This window comes from Amphibalanus amphitrite, unplaced genomic scaffold (genome assembly GCF_019059575.1).
Source record: "Amphibalanus amphitrite isolate SeventyFive unplaced genomic scaffold, NRLGWU_Aamphi_draft 000535F_arrow, whole genome shotgun sequence".
Taxonomy (NCBI): Eukaryota; Metazoa; Arthropoda; class Thecostraca; order Balanomorpha; family Balanidae; genus Amphibalanus; species Amphibalanus amphitrite.
In genome coordinates this window covers 1-19778 of record NW_024882029.1, presented here as the reverse complement: position 1 = coordinate 19778, position 19778 = coordinate 1, and the positions used below count along the sequence as shown (strand labels likewise).

General features: G+C 52.3%; 1 protein-coding gene across 1 annotated transcript; it reads right to left on the bottom strand.

The window, feature by feature from the left end:
- Positions 1-46: 46 nt before the first annotated feature.
- Positions 47-4823, bottom strand: LOC122393427 (Krueppel-like factor 10). Its single transcript, XM_043389408.1, has 4 exons — positions 4395-4823; positions 1970-2182; positions 1069-1642; positions 47-608 (listed from the first exon to the last, which is right to left on the bottom strand). The coding sequence occupies exons 1-4, from the start codon at positions 4458-4460 to the stop codon at positions 346-348; spliced, it is 1116 nt and encodes a 371-aa protein (XP_043245343.1). The 5' UTR covers positions 4461-4823; the 3' UTR covers positions 47-345.
- Between the last annotated feature and the right edge of the window lie 14955 nt (positions 4824-19778).

Below are 19778 nucleotides of genomic sequence, written 5' to 3'. Positions count from 1 at the left end.
GACAAACACCCTTTCGCATTATACATCACGCAGTAAAAGAGGATGGTCATGTCACGTAGTGTGTATATTATTACAGTCATTAAAGCTGAATACACCAACACATAAATAAAAACAAAATAAATACACTCGGCTGCGCGGAGGTACAAACGCCGCTTAGGGCCGGTGCTGCGTCAGGTACTGTCTCTCCGAATATAACCTTCTCCGCCGTTCTCCATATTGTCTCAACGAGTTTCGACCGTTCTCCAACTCGATCCAACAATGTCTGTCACAGTCTGGACAGCTCCACACTCTCGGGGACGCCCCTCTCCCTCAGAGATCGAGCAAGAGACGTTTGCGGCGCGGCGCTCAGACGGCCGTGGCGCTGAGCTGGATGAAGAACGGCGGCAGCACCGCCCTCTGGCGCGTATCCGGCACACCGACTGTCTTGCGGTCGCGCGCGTGGCGGCGCATGTGTTTGGTCAGGTGGTCCGAGCGCATGAAGCGGCGACCGCACACATCACAGGCAAACTTCTTCTCGCCTGTGTGCGTGCGTTTGTGCCGCGAAAGTTCGTCCGATCGCGAGAAAGTGCGGCCGCACTCTGGCCACTGGCACACGAACGGCTTTTCACCTGGAACAACGGAGAACAATGGTCAGATGGCGCATAACATGGTGGGTCAATGCTTCTCGAGTGAAGGAAGAGAGCCAACGATGATGTTTGATTTTATCAGTCACTAGGTCCAAACCGGTTTTTGGTTGCAATGAGTCATTCAAAGAAGCCGACGTGTCTGTATATCGTTCCCCAGCACATGGAAGCGTTGCAGACACGTCCCTTGCACGTCAATCCCCTCAGTTAGCGCTGCAGACTTGTTTATCGAACGCAGTGACATCCCTCCCCTCTGCATCCTGCATGTCCGGGTCGCTGGGATCGCGTCCGCACATCCAGCGAATCATCTGCCGCTTACCCCGATTTGCGCCCCTCCCCGTCGCTTGCATCAGCCCGCACTGCCGCACCCACCTCCCTCCTCCCCTTGGCGTTGGCGGTCGCTTTGTCACCTCGCCTGGCAACCGGGCACCCAGCCAGCGCTCACCTGTGTGCGTTCGGACGTGGGCCTTCAGGTGACTCGACTTGAAGTAGGTCTTGTCACAGCCGGCGTGCTGGCAGCAGTAGGCCCGTTTCCTGTCGGGCACGGGCGCTGACGCCGTGAGCTGATGGGCGCCGGACGCGGTCAGCAGCTGCTGCGGCACCTGAAGTACGTGACCGGGTGCCAGCAGCAGCGGCGCGGAGCCGGCCGGCACCGAGAGCAGCGGCAGCAGCGGCACAGGCCGCGGCGCGATTGTCACCGGTCGCGCAGACGCCGAGGGTGCGGCGGGGGCAGCGGCCGGCCGCGCCGCCGGCGGCTGCGGAGACGCCGTGCCGTCCTTGTGGGCGCGGTAGATGACCGACTGACGTGCGGGAGGCTGCCGGACCGCGCCGGCGGCTGACGCCACTGACGGGGGCGGGGACGGCGGCACGGAGCACACTGATGTGGCTGATGGGGAGGCGGGCGAGGCGACTGATGAGGCGAAGGGCGACGACGATGTGGCGGACGGCGAATGAGGTGAACGTAGCGCGAGCGGCGACGGTGAGCGTTCCGGTACGGGTACAGACCGGTCACACAGCAACTGGAAAGAAGATAACCGTAAGAACAAATCCCGTGGAAAAAGCATGCAAAACTTCTGCCTTCGCAACAGGAAGAGTTCAGCCTCAGTTCGAGTCCTAGCTGATCTCGGTGGTCTAACTTCGCCGAACTGAAGCGATTCAAGCGCAAGGCATAATTAATAATTTACGTGGTGCACAGACTTCAGACAATCCGCCCACCACTCGCCAACTTTCCTCAAACTCCAGTCATCCCTGAGCCGCGATGGCGGATCTCTGATGACGTGTCCCTGGCCGCCCACTCGGCGTCGCGTCATCCTCCCCTCCCCTCCCCGAGCCGGCCGCTCCCTCACCTTAGCCAGCATGGAGTTGTGCCGGTGCGCGGGCGGCGGCGGCGGTCGGCGCGGCGCCGCCTCCTCCGGCTCCGTGTCCGAGCTGGGCGCGCTGTGCGGCGGCGTGGGCGCACTGTGCGGCGGCGTGGGCGCCAGCCGCGTCGGACTCGGCGCAGGGCTGGGCCTCCGCGCCGCCGACAGCGTCAACAGACTCTTGGCGGCCAGCATCGCATCCTGCGACAGGAAGAAAGCGGGGTTAGTTCGTGATGACGCCCTCCCTGTCGTTCCCGGCACTTTGTGTCATTTTTTCCCGGCGCTCGGCGGTAGGTCATGGGTACTGGCCGGCAGTCCCACCTAGTCATAGTAACAAAAACGGACCCTTTCTCTGACTCACGATGCCGCCGCGTCTGTTCGCGGAACGAGCGGCCCCATAAAAAGCGTCGTCGCCTGTGACGCATCAGTAAGACTAGCCCGGCCGATGGGCTGATAGATAGGCCTCGTAGTCTGTCACCAAGGAGACTGCCTATCTAGGAACTGTGCCAGTAGAACGGACGCACACGCGGATCCGCTGTTCCCACCGGTGCCCCTGTCCCAGCCAGTCTCTGGTTGTGTGAGTAAGGTCAGTAACAGGGTACGGGTGTCCTTAGAAGAGACAGTATGTCACACTAGAAGACGGATCGCCCGCTGAGCCGCCCTCGTCACTCGCTGTCGAGGTGCGCGTTATCTCTCAAACCACCCACACGCAGGCAGTCAAACCGGAAAGGAGAATCGGACGCTCATGAGGCCATTATGTAAGCGTCTGGCGCGTCGGGCGACGATGCATTCCGGGGGGCCGGTTCGGCGGTGGTGCGCCGCCCGTACCGAAAACAGTGGCCCGGTGGGCGGGGCGCCACATGGGCACGTCGTGAACGGTCAAAGGTCAATGAGTACGCCGAACCGCGGCGGTCAGCCCCCGGGAGACCAAAGTCCAGCCGGGAAAATCACCGCCGATGACAATGGCAGTGATTTGTCATATGTGACCAACGGGTTTGTGTGTGGGTGGAGGAGAACGACTAAGCTGCCCCGTGTATCCGGGTGTGACATGAAGGGAAACTGTGGACCGTGACTAAGTCAGTCAGTTAGTCGACCCGGAGAGTGGGGCGGATCGACCGGAACTGTCAGATGGCAGGGTGCCGAGTGGTCTGCGTGCGATCGACCGTGGTCCAAGTGGGTGTCACTGGACCGCAAACACCCCTCCAGCCAACACCCCACCCCTCCGCCACCCGTCCCTACCCTACCAGGCTGGGGAGCTGCCAGCGTCGGACTGGGGCTGCCCGCCGCGGCCCCGCAACCTTCACCCCATTCCCCGTCCACGTGAACAGCGGATGATCGTGCGTGACGTCACACGCCGCGCCGGTGACGTCACCAGCCCGATCAGCCGGTCGGCGCGTGCAAGCCAAGCCCTCCGACGAGCGGCGCGTGTGGACGACGGCGCCGACGGGAACAAAGACTTCCCGTACGCAGACGCGGGGGCGCCGAGAATATGGCGACCGCGACTCGGCGACTGATGGAAAATTGTGGGAGAAGTATTGATTTAGAAGCAGCGAAACCAGGGAATGATGGGAAACATTTCCCTGAGATAAAAAAGAAACGATGCCTTTAGCAAGTCGCGCCGAAATGCGCCTTGTCCGGACCTTCGTTTCGGACGTTGATGTAATTATTGTGAGGGATTATCGACGTGATTGCAGTGGCGGATCCAGGGGGGGGGGGCAAAATGGGCATTTGCCCCCCCCAAACGGCATGATTTTAACATTACGCCTATGGACGATGCATGGAAAGAATCGATAAATTTTTATGGTTTGCCCCCCCCCCCAAACCTCTGAGCTGGATCCGCCTCTGCGTGATTGAAATATTCAATAAGTTATTATTTACTTGCAAAGAAACGAGAAACTAACTGAATCATGCAAAACATTTGCAAGTGTTCCACTTCGAGGAATGATGTAAATTTACCCTGTCTTATAACGATCGTTGACAAAGTCAACAACAACGATCCATCACCAGACAAACAAAACCGATAAATGACTCGATTCAATCATGATTTTCCGCGATGGAAATCGCATAAAACGAGAAGACCGAAATAGAAGACGATCATTGTTGCCAGTAGCCAGCTTTACACAGCTAGATAAACTTTACAACAATCAAGAACGTAAATATTCCACTTATTCAACCGCGAAACTGTTACAGCATTCAATACTGATCCATTCAACTCCCTCGGTGTTGCATAAATTACGGTAAACGGTGCTAAAACGATGACATGACTTGTAAACATCACAGAACACAAAACGATCGTGATGATGATGCAGCACAGTGGACCGACTATTGACATCAATAACGATTTGCATACAATGTAAATCGAATTAATATCGCTGTGCGTTTAAGTTTAGGAATTATCACTAGCGAAACATACCTTTGAGTGGTTGTCCTCGAGTCTCGGAGACGCCGGGGGCGACAACAGGAAGTGCTCTAGCAGCATCCTTCCTCACTGAATATCACTGAGCGACTTCAAAACAGCAACGCGCCCTGCACACACCCACCCTTCTCTGGTCGGCACCGCCAAATAACAAAGTTCGCTCGTGTCGTTTCTGCGCTGGCGCCGTGCGGGGTTCGTACCTGGGCGGGTGTGCGTACCGACCAATGAGCGGCGGGGGTGCGGCCCCGCCGGCCAATCGCCGGCCGCGCTGTCCACGTGAACAGTGCGTGCACCGCGCCGGCTGTTCACGTGAAGCCAGCCCGTTGCGTCACGGGGAGGGCATGGTGCGGCGGCCGCGCTAGGGGCGGGGAGGGGGGGGGGGGGAGTGGAGGACGGACGGGGGTGGGGCTCCGATGGAGGTCAAGCGCTGGAAACTGGAAAGTGACGCGGGAAGGGGGATTGGCCGGTGCAGCCTGCGGGGAGCGATGGACGGTCGCGGAGGCCGGAGGGAAAGAATGAATACAAGACGGTGCGCTTCTTCTTTAGTAGCGCAAAGTAAATGTAAATTAGATGGTGTACGAGTAAATGTTATTTTGCAATGACACTTTGAAGAAATATTTATGCAATGAGGCTAAGTCACGTTGAATTAATAGTAACGTTATTTTCATGTTATTGGTATCGTAATATCTAAAGTCGGCGAAAACAAGCTCACAAATTTATATAATTATTTAAACCTCTCCCGTCTTCAGAATACTACAAATGTGTTTAAATGTTTTTATTCCATTTTACCTTTATCAACTATTTAGGTACGGTACTCAAGAATGTTCATAAGTATAGTATAACTATTATTTACAACTGTTAACATAGAGTAGAATTGCTCATAAGCATACCTAACTATTATTTACAACTGTTAAGTGTTAACATAGAGAAGCGTAAAGCGAGAGTAAAATGATAATAGTGTGTTATACCTATTGAACTGAAAAGGAAACTATGACCTCTGGCAGCCTAATTATCCTTTTCATTTTGATTTCGTTTTTCGGCAATAAGTTTGCTTAATTTTGGTGGGTTGCGTACAAATTGAGACTCGCCTTATTGTTTGAATTGTTAATAATTAAGACGAAAGCAAAACATGCCACAAAAACGACAGATAAACATCGCTCAACAATTTCGATCACGTAGGAACTAATTGGGACCTTTCGGAAACAGGTTACAACAATAAGTAAAAAAAAAAAAGAAGACCAAAGCAAGCATATATGCGCTTACTGATCTCGCGCAGTTTGTTATCATCTGTGAGTCTGTGCCGCCGAGCGCCGGTGCATTGCGGGATAGTATACTTCTCTAGACGACAGCTGTAGCCGACCGAATAACAGTGTCATATTCAGGGACGTGGTGCGACCTGCTGTGTGGCCTTTCCTAGTAGTTTCCAGATCATTTGTGCAGGAGGATTATGCGCTACTGCTAATGTCCCCCGCGTTTTGGTTCGGTTGTTTTCTACAAGGGTAGGTATACTGTTCCGCAAAACACCGGAGCACGGCAGTATAGCCTAACCATCTGACTTCAAAACATGAGCAAACGCTTCTCGTTAATCAAGCTTACTTTCAGCTAAATTTACGTGCAAAACAATTGTTGTCCAGTCGAAGTGTTTTAATTGACAATGCAATTAATCAACCGCAAAAAATATCATTTTTTGCTGGTCTCTCGTAAGTCGTCACGCATCTCAAAAGGTATACGGTCGCTTGTAGGCAAGAGCTCAGAAAACGACGCGCAATTATCATCAAATCAGACCTTCCGGTAACAGACTTAGTAGCTGTTATGCGTAAGGCTGGTCACTGGTTAGGCTGTGCCGCCGTGCGCCGGTGCCTTGCGGGACAGTATCAAACTCCCAAGGACAACTGAAACCGAGGGGGGCCACAGCGTCAAATGCCTTAGCAACGTTCTGCGACCCGTTGTCCCAGAATGTCACAGACGTCCTCGCATTCGGTTCAGTTGTTCTCCAGAGGCGGATACTGTTCCGCAAGACACCAAACGCACGGCGGCACAGCCTAACCAGTAACCACCGACCAGGAAACCGCTGCCTCAAATTTCAAGAGCGTGGAATTTGATTTTGATTTTTATTGGTTCGGTCCACAGAACATTGGCTAGCAGGATGGGCCTTGCACGAGCTTGTTGTTTCCATTCGGTTCCGTAGATGCATACCCTTGAATAAAGCTTGTGGGAAAATTCCCTTTTCAGGCCTCTTCGCCCTTTTCTCCAATAATTCCCCAAGAAGATGGGCCAAATGGCCCCCATTGTCCTCGCTTTGACTGCGTTCCTGACCCCTCAGTCAGATCGTGTTCGTCGCCCATGGAACTGTCATTGCACCAAGTAATATTTGTGAAGTTTGAGTACGTAAAGCCGAGCCGGCGTTTTTTTTTTGGGGGGGGGGATTGATCACAGCGGATCGATCTTCACTTCTTGCCGACTTATCTTGCAGCGTTCCCAAACCAGAAGGTTAGCGGGTCCATCAATGCGCAGCAGCAGTCGTGTCAAACCGCCGCTCCCGACCCCACCTCTCCCACTGCCAGCGGCCTGCAACCGCGGCTACCTGTGCCTCTGGCCGGGAGCCAGGGGCGGGTCCCATACCCCCCGCCGTCCGGAGTGTTCCGGTAAACAGCTCCGAGAAACGACCGCCGGCTGCCAGCTCGCCACGGCAGCCCCGCAGGGCCGAGGGTCCACTGCGTGACACTGCAGTCCGGTGTGTGATAGGGCGGCGCGCACTGTCTGTTTGCCATTGTGGGTTGTGCAATGTGCATATTTATCAGATGTGCACCGCATGCGATGAAAGTTTCATCATGAAACGTTGTTTCATTTCATAATAAAGGGCATACAAAAAAAGCTAGACATTACTTTATATTTTAAGTGAAGACATGATTTCCGAAGCAGCGACCAGAGACATGCACGATAAATGAATTGTTATCATTAGAATGTTTGTAATAAATGACGTAATAATACAAACGCCAAAACCGAGTTTACATAAATAACATAAGTCAAGGAAATATAACTCTAGTTTAGTTATATCAAATTAGATATCAATTCATTTATGATAAGAGAGAGAGAGAGAGAGAGAGAGAGAGAGAGAGAGAGAGAGAGAGAGAGAGAGAGAGAGAGAGAGAGAGAGAGAGAGAGAGAGAGAGAGAGAGAGAGAGAGAGAGAGTTGGGCTGCTGAATTTTATCCTGCTCTCTATCACACGCGATGCCAGAATCGCTGCCAGACTCGGCAGTGACCTCAGACGGAGGGCGCGACTACTGCCGACTGTCTCTGAGGGATGACGAGTCACGTGACACTGGTAGGGTGCAGGGAGCCGCTCATGGTTACCAGGTGAACAGGGACACTAACACTGCAGGACAGAAACATCAGACATGACGGCACCGCGGTCCGCAACCGCCATCACGAGACGAGATTCTGCTTCAGGTCGGCCAGACATCAAAAAAGGTTGACAGCTCGCAATTTTTACGGCATTTGGCAAACCCGCCTAGCGTGCCGCAACCTACCATACCATTCTCGCACGACATTCGTCGTTATGACGTGAACTTATTAATCCGGCCGCCCATGAGTGCCCGGCCGGTCAATAATATTTTCAATTGTTTGAAAGTCAGCCATAATTATTCAGCCTTTTTGCCATCCTGACGCTCTAAATGGATGCTTAGAGCATAATGGATGCCAGATTCGTGATCAGCGGCTACGAATTCGTCATATAACACCTTTTATTTGTCAAGATCAAGCAAAGGTCATTCGGGGCCACATGAGGTCAACTTAAAACTTGACCTTTTCTAATCAATACATGTCATTCAACGCGTCTTGACAAGACGAATGCGTTGGTTACCTACCACTATCATACCTAGCTCTAGGGCCATTGTTGTTGAAGTTATTTGCGAAAAACTGAATTTCCGGCTCAGGTTCGTTGATCTGAATTCTGACCTCAGGTCACGAATTATTTTTACCAGTCATATGCTTCACAGCCGGGCTCGAAATTTGTCTTTATCTCTATACCTCTATTTTTGGCAGCTGGTTGAAGATCACGTCTGTGACGTCGAAATTTACCGTGCAAGGGTCTAGGAAAATCGACCTTGTGACGTTATCAAGGGGTAGGTCCAAATGTTTCCTACAGGAGATGTGGTGAAATTGATGGGGAAAATGTACTGAAACTTTAACGCTTCTTTCCCCAAGGTTTCGGAAGCTATCGCAAAAATTCGTCGGGGGGGGGGGGGTAAATTTTGTCCCCCGGGCCCGCGCGGGCTAATGTAGACGTCGACAGAACAACTATTACATAGCATCCTGCATCTCTGCATTGACACAGTAATGAGTAAAACCCTTTTCGATTTTCCCTTTTCCAAATGTCGGATGTCTAGCGAGTGAACCCAACGACCTCTCGTCACGCCCGGTGCACATGTTCGTGCTTACATAAGTTCACCACCATCACGGCTGGCTATTTTCGCTGGCGGACACGCGGATTATGAATGCGCCTACTGACGCTGGACTGGGTCCATTCAGACGGGTCGGGACCGCGCCGTGCCGCAGTCGCCAAGGCGCACAAGCGTGGAGCTACGGGCGGGTCTGTTACATAATGTGACGTCATGGGTCCGGGGCGCGGCTCCCGACAGATGACGGGTGGAATTGGAAGGTAGACCACCACACAGGTATCGCACGGTCATTCACGGTGCTAAGTTGTACTCCAGATAGCCGATACGTGGGGTCAGCGGAGGACTCCGTAATGTGAATTCGAAAAGTGCTATGGGAACTGACGAGGAAGGTAGTTTTCCAACGAGCTCATGGCTTTTGAAAGCCATTGGTTGGGCATTTTGGCAACGGCAGACTCCTGGGAGAAAGGAGGAAGACCATAATCCACAACTAATCTGATAATCCGATCTAACACATATAGACGGGAAAGGCGTTTTAAGTTATTTTTTATAGAAGGCACACCCCTCCCAGCCTCCAGGGACGTAGCCAAGGGGGGACACGGGGCCATGGGGAACCCCCTGAAGGCGAAAAATAAAATAGAATCAAATAAAAATAAAAATGAATAAAACCAGCTGCACCACACACCCCAAAATAGTGGGCCAAATCCGAGGAGTGTTCCTTTTTGGAGGGGGTACGACACTAGGAATGACACTAGGCCGCGACCTGGTGGCCGCTCCCTAAGCAAAATCCTGGCTACGTGCCTGCCAACCTCTTAGCTCAGCTCTTGGGTCACGTAGACTACCAAGTCAAAGTACGGGCAGACGGCCACCATGCAAGTATAACCCACGAGGCAAGAGCACGAGGTCATACGCTGACATCACTCGGGCGAACTTCCGTGCCGATGTCAGGCCGAATAGCGACGCGGGATGACTGGTTGAGATTGAGTGGACATTTCTACAAAGGATCCAGGCATCACGGGGGCTTCATATTTCATAGAAGGCTCCTAAGCCGGTCCAATCTCTGTGCCGTTTGCCGTTTCTATTCTCAGCGGGCTCTCAGTGCAGCCACTGGGCGGAGCTGGCAGTGGCCGTTGCTCGTCATGCTCAGTGCGTTGTCGCAATGCGCATCCCCTGTCTGCCGCCCCCCTCCCCCCGCCGCCGACCCCAGCCAGCTCGGCACGCACGAGGCCGCTGAGTGACTGGCTCTGAGCCGACCCTGCAGGGGGGGGGGAGGGGGTCCGGCAGCGTTCTGTATCGATTGGTGTGCTAGGAGGTCACCACTGGCGGTCCCAGGGGGGGGGGGCCACGGGGGCCATGGCCCCCCCTTTGGTGCTGAAAGGTGGGGCCATACTATCTTTTGGCCCCACCTTTCAGATCGAACAAAAGTCCTAGAAAAGCTTTTCGTATGTTTCATTTTCTTTCTTGCGCCATCAAAGGACGTAAATTTCACTCATGAGTGGGCTCAGTTTCGCATTCTATCAATTTGGCGGTCAGCGTCGCTGGCACCGGTTCACGAGTATGGCCGGATCTTATATGGAATATCAGCGTGGGTTTACTTGAGGCTCTCGTAGGCCCAGCAATGGCTGGCATGAGATCCTCTTCGGCAGTGGTGGGTGGGCCCTGCTAAAGGAGATTGGCTCTAAGACACTAAAGTAAGACCTCATGGGTTGGTGCTGTGCACCTCAGAAGCCCGGTGGTGATGCCGTATGCCGGCTTGGTTTCTTAAGGATTAGCGTGGGAACTCCGGGGCCTGCATAGAGTTTGCATGAGCTAGTATGTAATCTCAGAGGCCTGTGTATTGTGTACACAGTGGTGGTCGCGGTGGGGGGGGGGGCATCAGGGCCATGCCATGCCCCCCCAAAGGTCAATAAAGGGGGCCATCATATCATTTGCCCCCCCCCCTCAAACAACCAATGGGCCCCCATATAGGTGTATGGGGCCCTGGCAATTATTCGATCGTCACGAGGCTCAAAAAACCCACGCCCAGCTATTAATATAGCTCCCACCGGTCTTTGAGCGTCCTACACTGACATCTGAGGGAACTTCAGTGGCGGTCAAGCGCCCACGCTGACCGCTAAGAACCTACATCAACCTCTGAGACCCCATATCTGGCCTATGAGGGCCCCTAACCGGCCTCAGGGGTCCCAACCGGCGTCTGAGGGTCTCACACCGGTCTCTGGTGGCCTTATTTCTGTCTGTGGTGTCCCAAGACGAACCTTTAGGTGCCAATGAGGGCCCCGCACTGGCTGCTGAAGACCCGATGCCGGCCTCTAAGGGCCTGCATTGGCTTCTGAGGAGGGCCCACCTTGGCCTTTGAGGGCCCTATGCTGGCCTCTGGGGTCCAACGACGGCTCATGCCGGTCTTTTAGGGCCCCACGCTGACCTCTGAGGGCCCATGTTGGCCTGTAATGACCCACATTAGCCTCTGAGAGCCCAACTCGGTCACTGATTGTCTCTCAAACTACTGGCCTTTGTAGTTTGCAGGCCCTGTACTGGTCTCTGAGGGCCCTAAACTGGCCTCTACGTGAAAACATACATGGGTGGGTTTCTGAAGATCAGAGGGCTCACGCAGTCTCCGGCACAGCCTTACGTTGGTCCTGATCGAGATTACTTTACGTCCTGATGGTCCCGCGCAGATTCCCTCATATTTCAACGTCGGGACCCCATGAGCCGGTGTGGGTCCTGGGGCTGGCAGAGACTGATGAAGTCCTTAGGGCTCAGGGCCAGTCTTTTTAGCAGTAAGACTAGGCAGGTTGAGTGAGCCCCAATAGAGCCGTTGCGAAGCCTCGCAGGAGTCGCGCGCGGCCCGCAGATGCCAATTTTGAAAGCTCGGAACCCGTGGGGGGTCTCCAGAGGTCGGTGTACCTACTCTCTCCCGCCGCCACACAACTAGGTATGTGGCCTATATGGGTAAATGTCATAGTCTGAAAATGCTCTCTGGGTTTCACATGCTTGTTCAAAGCAAGAGGTATCTGTACTTTTCCGAATTGTTTTATAGTGGTAAGGTCATGAATCCGCGTGCCTGACCTTCCAGTATACCTATGCTACACCGATCCGTCGTCATGGTGCAGTGGGCCGACCGGTGGAAGCACCGTGGGACGGGAAATGGAACTGGTGATTTTGCCTTAAATTGAGCTTAAAGATTTCACGCAAGAATCAGATGGATGAAGCATAAGTAATGCCAACTGCGGGGCACCTCGTGGACGTAAAAAATTAGCCGATCACCCCCCCCCCCCCCTCCCGGTGACGGATAAATGTTATGTCCCGCGAGTGTGACTTTGGCCCCCCCTTTTGCTAGCGGCTGCGACCGCCAGTGGAGGTCACGTTACCGTCAGATGACTGCCGCCGCTGCCTCACGCACCGAGATGTGCCTGCAGCTCTGGGCGGTCGGTGCAGCTAATGACCAATCGATCTCAGGCCATTTCGGTCAGTTTGAACGGGGACGATACCGGAAGCAATATATACCTGTATGTATACCGTATACCGAGGTCTATAGGTCAAGTCATCCAAAAATGACCTTCGTACTGTCTGCTTAATGTAAGACGCTCCAATTCGAGTGCCGCTTACCTCTTGAGGCTACGTGGTCCAGGGGCCGAGTCTGAGGGGAGGGGGCTATAAAAACGCCCCACCCCGCCATGATGAGTTACGATGGAACCGCCGCCCTGGCTCGAGTTTATGCTCACAAAGGTGATTTAGGTAAACAAACTGTTAGCGCTGCGCGTGCCGTGTATACATATGTATGCGCAGTTACGTAAGCGTCAACAGGCAGAGCTTGCTCAAGGTCATGGTCATTGAACTGAGCAGCCGTGGTTGGTCTGGGTACAAAGGCCGCAGGCGATCAATGCGTTAGGTAATCGTGGTGCATTGTGTGATAAGGTCAGTGATGCAATAACGGCACTCTTCTGAACTAATGAAAAGCCTTTATCCTCCCTCACTCATTATTAGGTCTGTGAAGAACTCCACAGGTGTAATAATTAATAACAGAGGTTATTCAGAAGGCTCCTCTCTGAGGTCCACCCAGCTCGCTGGCCCAGTGCGTATCTATCCCGGGCTGTTGCGATGCCGTGCGGCGCCTCCGAGGCTGGGGCCGTGACCCGGCGGACACTACCGGATCGATGGCAGCTGCAGCCAGCGCCCCCTGCGGCCGGAGGGAGATCCCACCCTCCTGGATGGAAGCCACGGCCTCACGCGGCAACAACACTGCGCCGGGCTGGGCCGTCCTCCCGGCCCGATATAACTTTGCCTATAAAGGAGGTTGTTTTTCACGTTGAGGATGAGTGAGAATTGAGAAGGGAATAACATTTGTCTATCCCCTCCTCGCTTTATTGCGACATTTCGCATGGAACATATCGGTTGACCTTATACCTATCGATACGTTGGAATAGGTTATGTGGAAATGAAGAAGTAACGAAATTCTTCACGGTTAGGTTCATTGAAAGGGACAGGGAAGCCTTGTCAGAATAAGAAATTCGTAGCTGTGCCTAGAAAATCAACTAAACGATTCGAACTGTGAGAATTAGTCCAATAAGTATCGCAGATCAGAGGCGTAAAGGCTAAAAGTCCTCAACAAATTATAGCACGAAATGAAACCAGCAGTCTGAGTCAGGAGTCAGGACATCACAACTTGACACTTTTTAGACGACGCTCCTGGCGCCTATGTAGGTTAAGTTCAACTTCTGGCCACAAGGCGACGCTAGGCGCAATTACTATACGGCTTTCCCATCCGTCAACGTGACCGATGAGGAATGGGAAGAACGTAGTGATAGGACACCTTCGCGCAGTCTAGCCACTTACACGAATGTTGTTACTGCGAATTTTGAGCACTCGATGCAGCACTCGCGTAAGCCAAGTTTCCTTGACATTTGTACACAAATCTCAGCTCAGAGGACCAAATGTTTTTGACACCACATGATCCCGCCCTTTGAACGCGCTGGTGATGAGCAGGATGGTACGATGCAAATCTCAAGTCATAGCCCCGATCCTTGGCGATAGAAGTTACAACCCTCCCACAGATACAACCCTGCGATAGTTCCACACTGGTAGGTCCAAATCTCACGAGAATAGTGCGATGCTCAAAGCAGTGACCGTTCTCGACCAATCACCGTCTACTTCTGGGCGATACCACAATAGCTCGTTCAAGAGCCGTCATCAAAGCGTTCACCAAACATCAGTCATGAATAGTATGTATATTTTGTCGCTATGTACATTACGATATAGTAGCGCAGCGCGTAACGCCAGTCCCGCCGCTTACAGGGGGTGAGCGGTCGGCAGACGACTGCAGCGCCCCCTGGCGGCCGCCGCCGCGAACAGGCGCCGCCCGGTGCGCCCTAGTTGATCCGCGCCGAGGACAGAGCAGTTCCGCAGGCCGCACCCTCCCGCGCGGGGACGGCTCCCACACAACACCGGAGACGCCCGCCGTAATGCAATGAATACACCACACAGAGGAAGAAGCCACGAGAAGCGAGTTTCCGAGAGGAGAGTAATACGACCGCTGCCTCGTGACCACACGCGCTAGGGATCTCCGCGCCAACGATTTCGCTCTAAAACACTAGCTCTTGGGTATTGGTCTTCATTGCATGATTCGTCCGCGCGGACCGTGTTTTGCGGTGCTCTATTTTGTCGGTGGCAGAGTAAGCGACGACTTCAGTAAGGTCAGCGTCCATGGTGACGGCACCGGCCGGCTGGCCGCGGCGCCACCGCCATAAAATACAAATACAATCAGATACCATTTTTACATTTAACTTAACAAAACCGATAGATGCTTAACAAAATAAAACACGTGCCTAGCGCCGGTGCCGACCGCTCGCAGTGGCCGCCGTCCGGCGAGCGACGCCGTCCCGTCCAGCCGGTCACCCATACAAAAGACCACCACGCGCGCGCGCGCTCGCACACGCCCATCGTATCACATGCACTGACGCTGGTGGTAGGTGGGCCGCGCGGTGCGGCAGCGGCGGCGGCGGCGGCGGGAATGTGCAGAGACGCCGGGCGGCGGCACCCTCCTCCGTCCCACGCGCCTCCAGCAGACCTGGCGGCCGGGGGACACGGTCAGATAATGTCAGGTCCCTACCACAGTGCAGAGTGCAGACCTGGCGGCGGCGGGTCACGGTCAGATAATGTCAGGTCCCTACCACAGTGCAGACCTGGCGGCGGTACACGGTCAGACAATAACAACTCACACTGCAGACCTGCGCAGGCCAGGGAAACGGTCAGACAATGTCAGGTCCGTCCCACAACAAACCTGGCGGCCGCCGGGACACGGTCAGCCACACGACGAGTGTCAGAAACAGTGTCATATCGGTGTTAGAGTGAGTTTGCGAAATTTGTGGATCCGCGGATTTCCTAGGGAATCCGCGAAGTCCCTAGTGGCTCCGCGGATGAACATCAAGTCTAGTATATTCGCGGATAAACGGGCGGGGATCCGCGGATGAACAAGACTCTTCAGGATAACCGCGAACTCCCTGAAGAGTTGGCGAGATCTGCGAACCACCCGGGGAATCCGCGGAGTAACGATTCATTCTAGTGAGTTTGCGAAGTTCCTATGCGTTTCATACAGCTATCTAGACTAGAATGCATGGGATATTGGGTAGACCATCTGCGACTTAACCCGCGCCCCGTTGGGGTCTGCCGAGCAACGTGCCCTATTGGGGGGAGGGGGACATTCCCCCCTAAGATCTCAAGAACCACGTAACATAGCGACAAGCCGCAAACTGTGTTGGATAGCCCCAGCGGGGAACTACCTAATGACCCAATTTCATTGACCTACTATGCATTTCAGACCCCATGAGACCCTACTTTTCGGCGATAATTTCTTCAATTTTTGTCCAATTAGCTTGAAATTTTGGCAAACGATATTTCAGCTCAAGCGCCAATTTTTGTCAATATGGTCTCTTAACAAAATATCAAAATTTAGAGCACTTGTCGTTGGCTCGTAATGTTAATCAGTTTTTGCACCCGGATAGAGGCTCGCTCGCTACCGCACTGGATTGGATAGGAGCGCTGGCCAATCACGTTGCGCCGGGCCCAACTAAACTCCGCCCACTGGCCGTGACCGGGATGGGTCTATGCCGCTTCAGTCGGTGTCAGCACCGCGGAGAGGTCGGAGCGGGACCACATACTGGAGACAAGTGGAAGCTGGCAAAGTTGTTTCGGGACGAAAGCCAAAAAAATTATCTGTTTGAGGGCATTTGGTATCCTCTTCACCTTATTTTGGTATTTAACCCTCGCCCGTAAACGGCGATCTGCCACCTTCGCCCATGCAGGGGGGGGGGGGTTGGTGCGACCCCCCCCCTGGCGTTTGAAAACGGAGCGTCATAGAGCTTAGCGGAAAAGACCAACGGATTGCTCTCGCCGAGATCTCGCGATTGGTGGTATATTTTTTGGTCCTAGGTCAACATTTGACCTACTTTTGACCGGTCAAAGGTCAAATTTTTCGGAAAAATAGACTTTTTCAACTTTCCGCGGCGATTGCGGCAAAACGGTGGGAGATATCGACTTGAAACCTTCACTATCGTGTTCCTTGATCAATTCTCTATCGTTTGGTATGTATTTCGTTTCCCTAGCTCTAAAAATGGCGCGTTGGGAGCGCCGGAAGTCGGCAAGGTCACAGTCGGCGGCAGAAATTCGAAAAATCAAAATTTAAATTTTTGAAATCTGATTGTATTTTTGGATTTGGGAGGTCCATTTGCTCCCTATAGAAGCTAATATTGCTGCATATTCCCATTGAGGTGACAAGAATTAGCAAAATAGTGGTTCGGGCGCTTTTCAAAAATAGTACCGGACGCTGTTCCTCTTGTGACGTCATAGCTCCGTGACCTGACCTGACCCGGTCAAGTTTCTTATACCATATGATAGCCAATACTTGCCCCAACATGCATGGGAAGTTTCATCACGATCCATCAACCGATGTCCGTACCACCGGCAGGAAACCTCGGGCGTTGGCACTCAGTTTGTGAAAATCCGGCCGGAGGCTGTTCCCTTTGTGACGTCATAACTCCGTGACCTGACATGACCCGGTCAAATTTTTTTTATCAAAAGATGCGCAAGGTTTGCCCCATAAGGTACCCAAAATTTGGCGGCGCTGCGCGCCGCCGTTTTTGCACTATTTCCGAAAAACCTCAGGGGGGGGGTTGCACCAACCCCCCCCCTACATGGGCGAGGGTTAAACATCGAACCAGCTCAGAATATTCAGAATAATCAGAATCAAGGTAGGATCTATTGGAACGGAACCGGCCGTAGAAGGAAAGAGGGATAGACTCTTGGACTCTGAAAATTTATTTAAGCCGGAGTTGCACCTATCTCATCGTCAGGTTGGGTCAGGTCACTACCGGATTACCTATAAGATCATGGGTAAGCCTGTGCTTAACCCAAAAATATTGATATATTTGGCAGTGCCAATAAATGTTTCTGAGGAAGGCGCAGAAAGCAACAAAGTAGGATGAAGAGTCTCGGGCACGGCCGATTGCCTGGGGCATCGCTCCAGCGAAACGACCGTATTCGTGATTCGTGAAGCGGTGCGGGGCGCCGGGTGGGGCAGAAGCGTAATGTGTCGTATGGTAGAAATGGCCTTTATCGCGGTATCTTGTGTGTGTTATATTGTTAAGTCGTGCACAAAAAGAAATAGCAATGTGGCAGGCGGATATTGGGCACTACACACGAGAACGATCATCAATAAACTCGTATCTTTTTTGTAAAACTTAAGTAACAGTAGGTATGTCCTCAATGGTGAGGAAACTATCTCTAGGCTTTTACTTTTCATGTTTGCATTTCAACACACAAGCTCTGGGGGCAAAGTTAGTCTGGCGACCTCCTCAACCTAAGTCGATGATCAAATGGATTATTCCTGAAGGTCTTCAATGCTTAGTTGCACCGGGATGATATAAATCGATCACGCCGGCATACATTCATAATCAAATTTCATATATCAAACACATAAATTGCATCATGTTAATGGTGATTCTGTTTTGCAATTTTGACGTAGTCTGACGCGATAGGTACATAATCTTACGCAATCATTTGAAATCAACAACTTATGCGCGCTATTTAGCTCATTCGATGAAATTACGGCTGCAACGCCAACTGCACGGCAGCTACGGTCCATGCGAGCCGCCCCGGTGCGACAGCTACTGCCCCGCCCGCTCCACGCAGTCGACTGACCGGCCAAGGTCACTACCCCGTCCGCCGGGAGGGCGGAGCTTAATGGTCACGTGTTTGTGACGTCACACCTACGCACGGATAGCCTCTACTCCACTGACGGATTTACGGAGCCGATTTTAACATTACGAGGCAACGACAAGTACCCTAAAATTTGATATTTTGTTAAGAGACCATATTGGCGAAAATTGGCGCTTGAGCTGAAATGTGCATTGTGAAAATTTGAAGCAAATTGGACAAATATTGAACAAATTATCGCCAAAAATTAGGGTCTCATGGGGTCTGAAATGCATAGTAGGTCAAAGCGATAACGTCACAGGTCAGGTCAAATGTCGAATTTTCACCGTTTACAGGCATTTCAAGAAATGCTCACTCATTTTACAAGTTGTGCTTGTAAAATCGAGTAAAATGCATGTCACTGAAAATCAACGATTGGGAATTGTTCTTCAAACACATATTTTGCTAGTTTGAGGTCACTGATGCCAGGTCAGGTCACAGAGGGTCACAATATGAAAATATGATGTGATGTATGTTTTATGGTCCATTTTACATGACAAATGCGATTATGTGGGTAAGGCAGCCTTTGGGGCCAGTTTAGGTTATGCTCTGGTGAAGGTCAGGTCAAGGTCAGGTCAAATTAGCTCAAATTTCAAAGTTGATATTTTTGCGCGGGTTGATAGGTACGTGTTGGGTTCTTGTATCGGAGTTCAGCATTGCCCCTCCAGTCCAAATGTTCCCCAGAATAGATATACTGTGGCGCCGGGCTGGAGCGGCTGTAGGCGCGGTGCTGACCGGTCGGGTCAGGTCGGCTGTGGCAAAAGGGCAAGTTGGGGGGAGGGGCAACTGCCCCACCAACTGTACAGGAAGCTCCGCCCCTGAGGAAGAGTGAGCATTACTGTTATTCATACACACTCTCAGATGCCTTTCCAGCTTTCCATTCATGGTTGGGAGAAAAGTAAGCAGACTGGTCGCAGAAGTTCAACCACGCCAAAAATGGCCTGCCGTCTATTATTTAATTGCATATTGATATTTGCGAGCGACGTCTAAGCGGAAAGAGTAATTCGTGAACTCACTAGAATGAATCGGTACCTACTCCGCGAATTCCAACAGCAACTGGGAAAACACCAATAAGGGCGAGGGTTAACCCTATTCCTGGCGGGGGGGCCTCAGGAGCCCCCCCCTGAGGTTTTTTGGTTATTTCTCCCAAACGCGTTGAGCTAGGAAGCTCAAATTTTCTGACTTTTCCTAAAAGGCTTCTACGCAACATGTCTGAAAATTTTGAGTTGATCTGACCTCAGGTCAGGTCACCAGAGGCGGTTTGGTGACCCTACCTCAGAAAAGTTTGCAATCACGCCAGAGCTAGAGTTTTTGACCGATCAATTTCTTCTCTTCAGGCTTTAGTTAGGGTACCAGTATGTGCAATTTGTATATCTCGGAATTTTGATATCGGTGACCTAAGGTCAGGTTAGTTTCGCGACCTCCCCATTATAAGTCAATGGGGGAAAAATCAACTCCCTGTTTTTACCACTAAAACGGGTCGGAATGGCCCCATATACCATACATGACTTCATATACGATCAACCTTCACTACCTTGAGGTCTGTTTTGCTGTTGGGCAGCTGTGAGGTCATGTGACGTCATCAAAGGTCACCAAAGGTTTTTGGCCAATAACTCCGTACAGGAACAAGATACAGACGCGTGGATGGTCTCATTGTGTTCAGCTCGTCAAGACGCATCGAATGATATACATGATGACCTCGAGGTCACGTGACCTGAGGTCAACCTTTGACCTTGA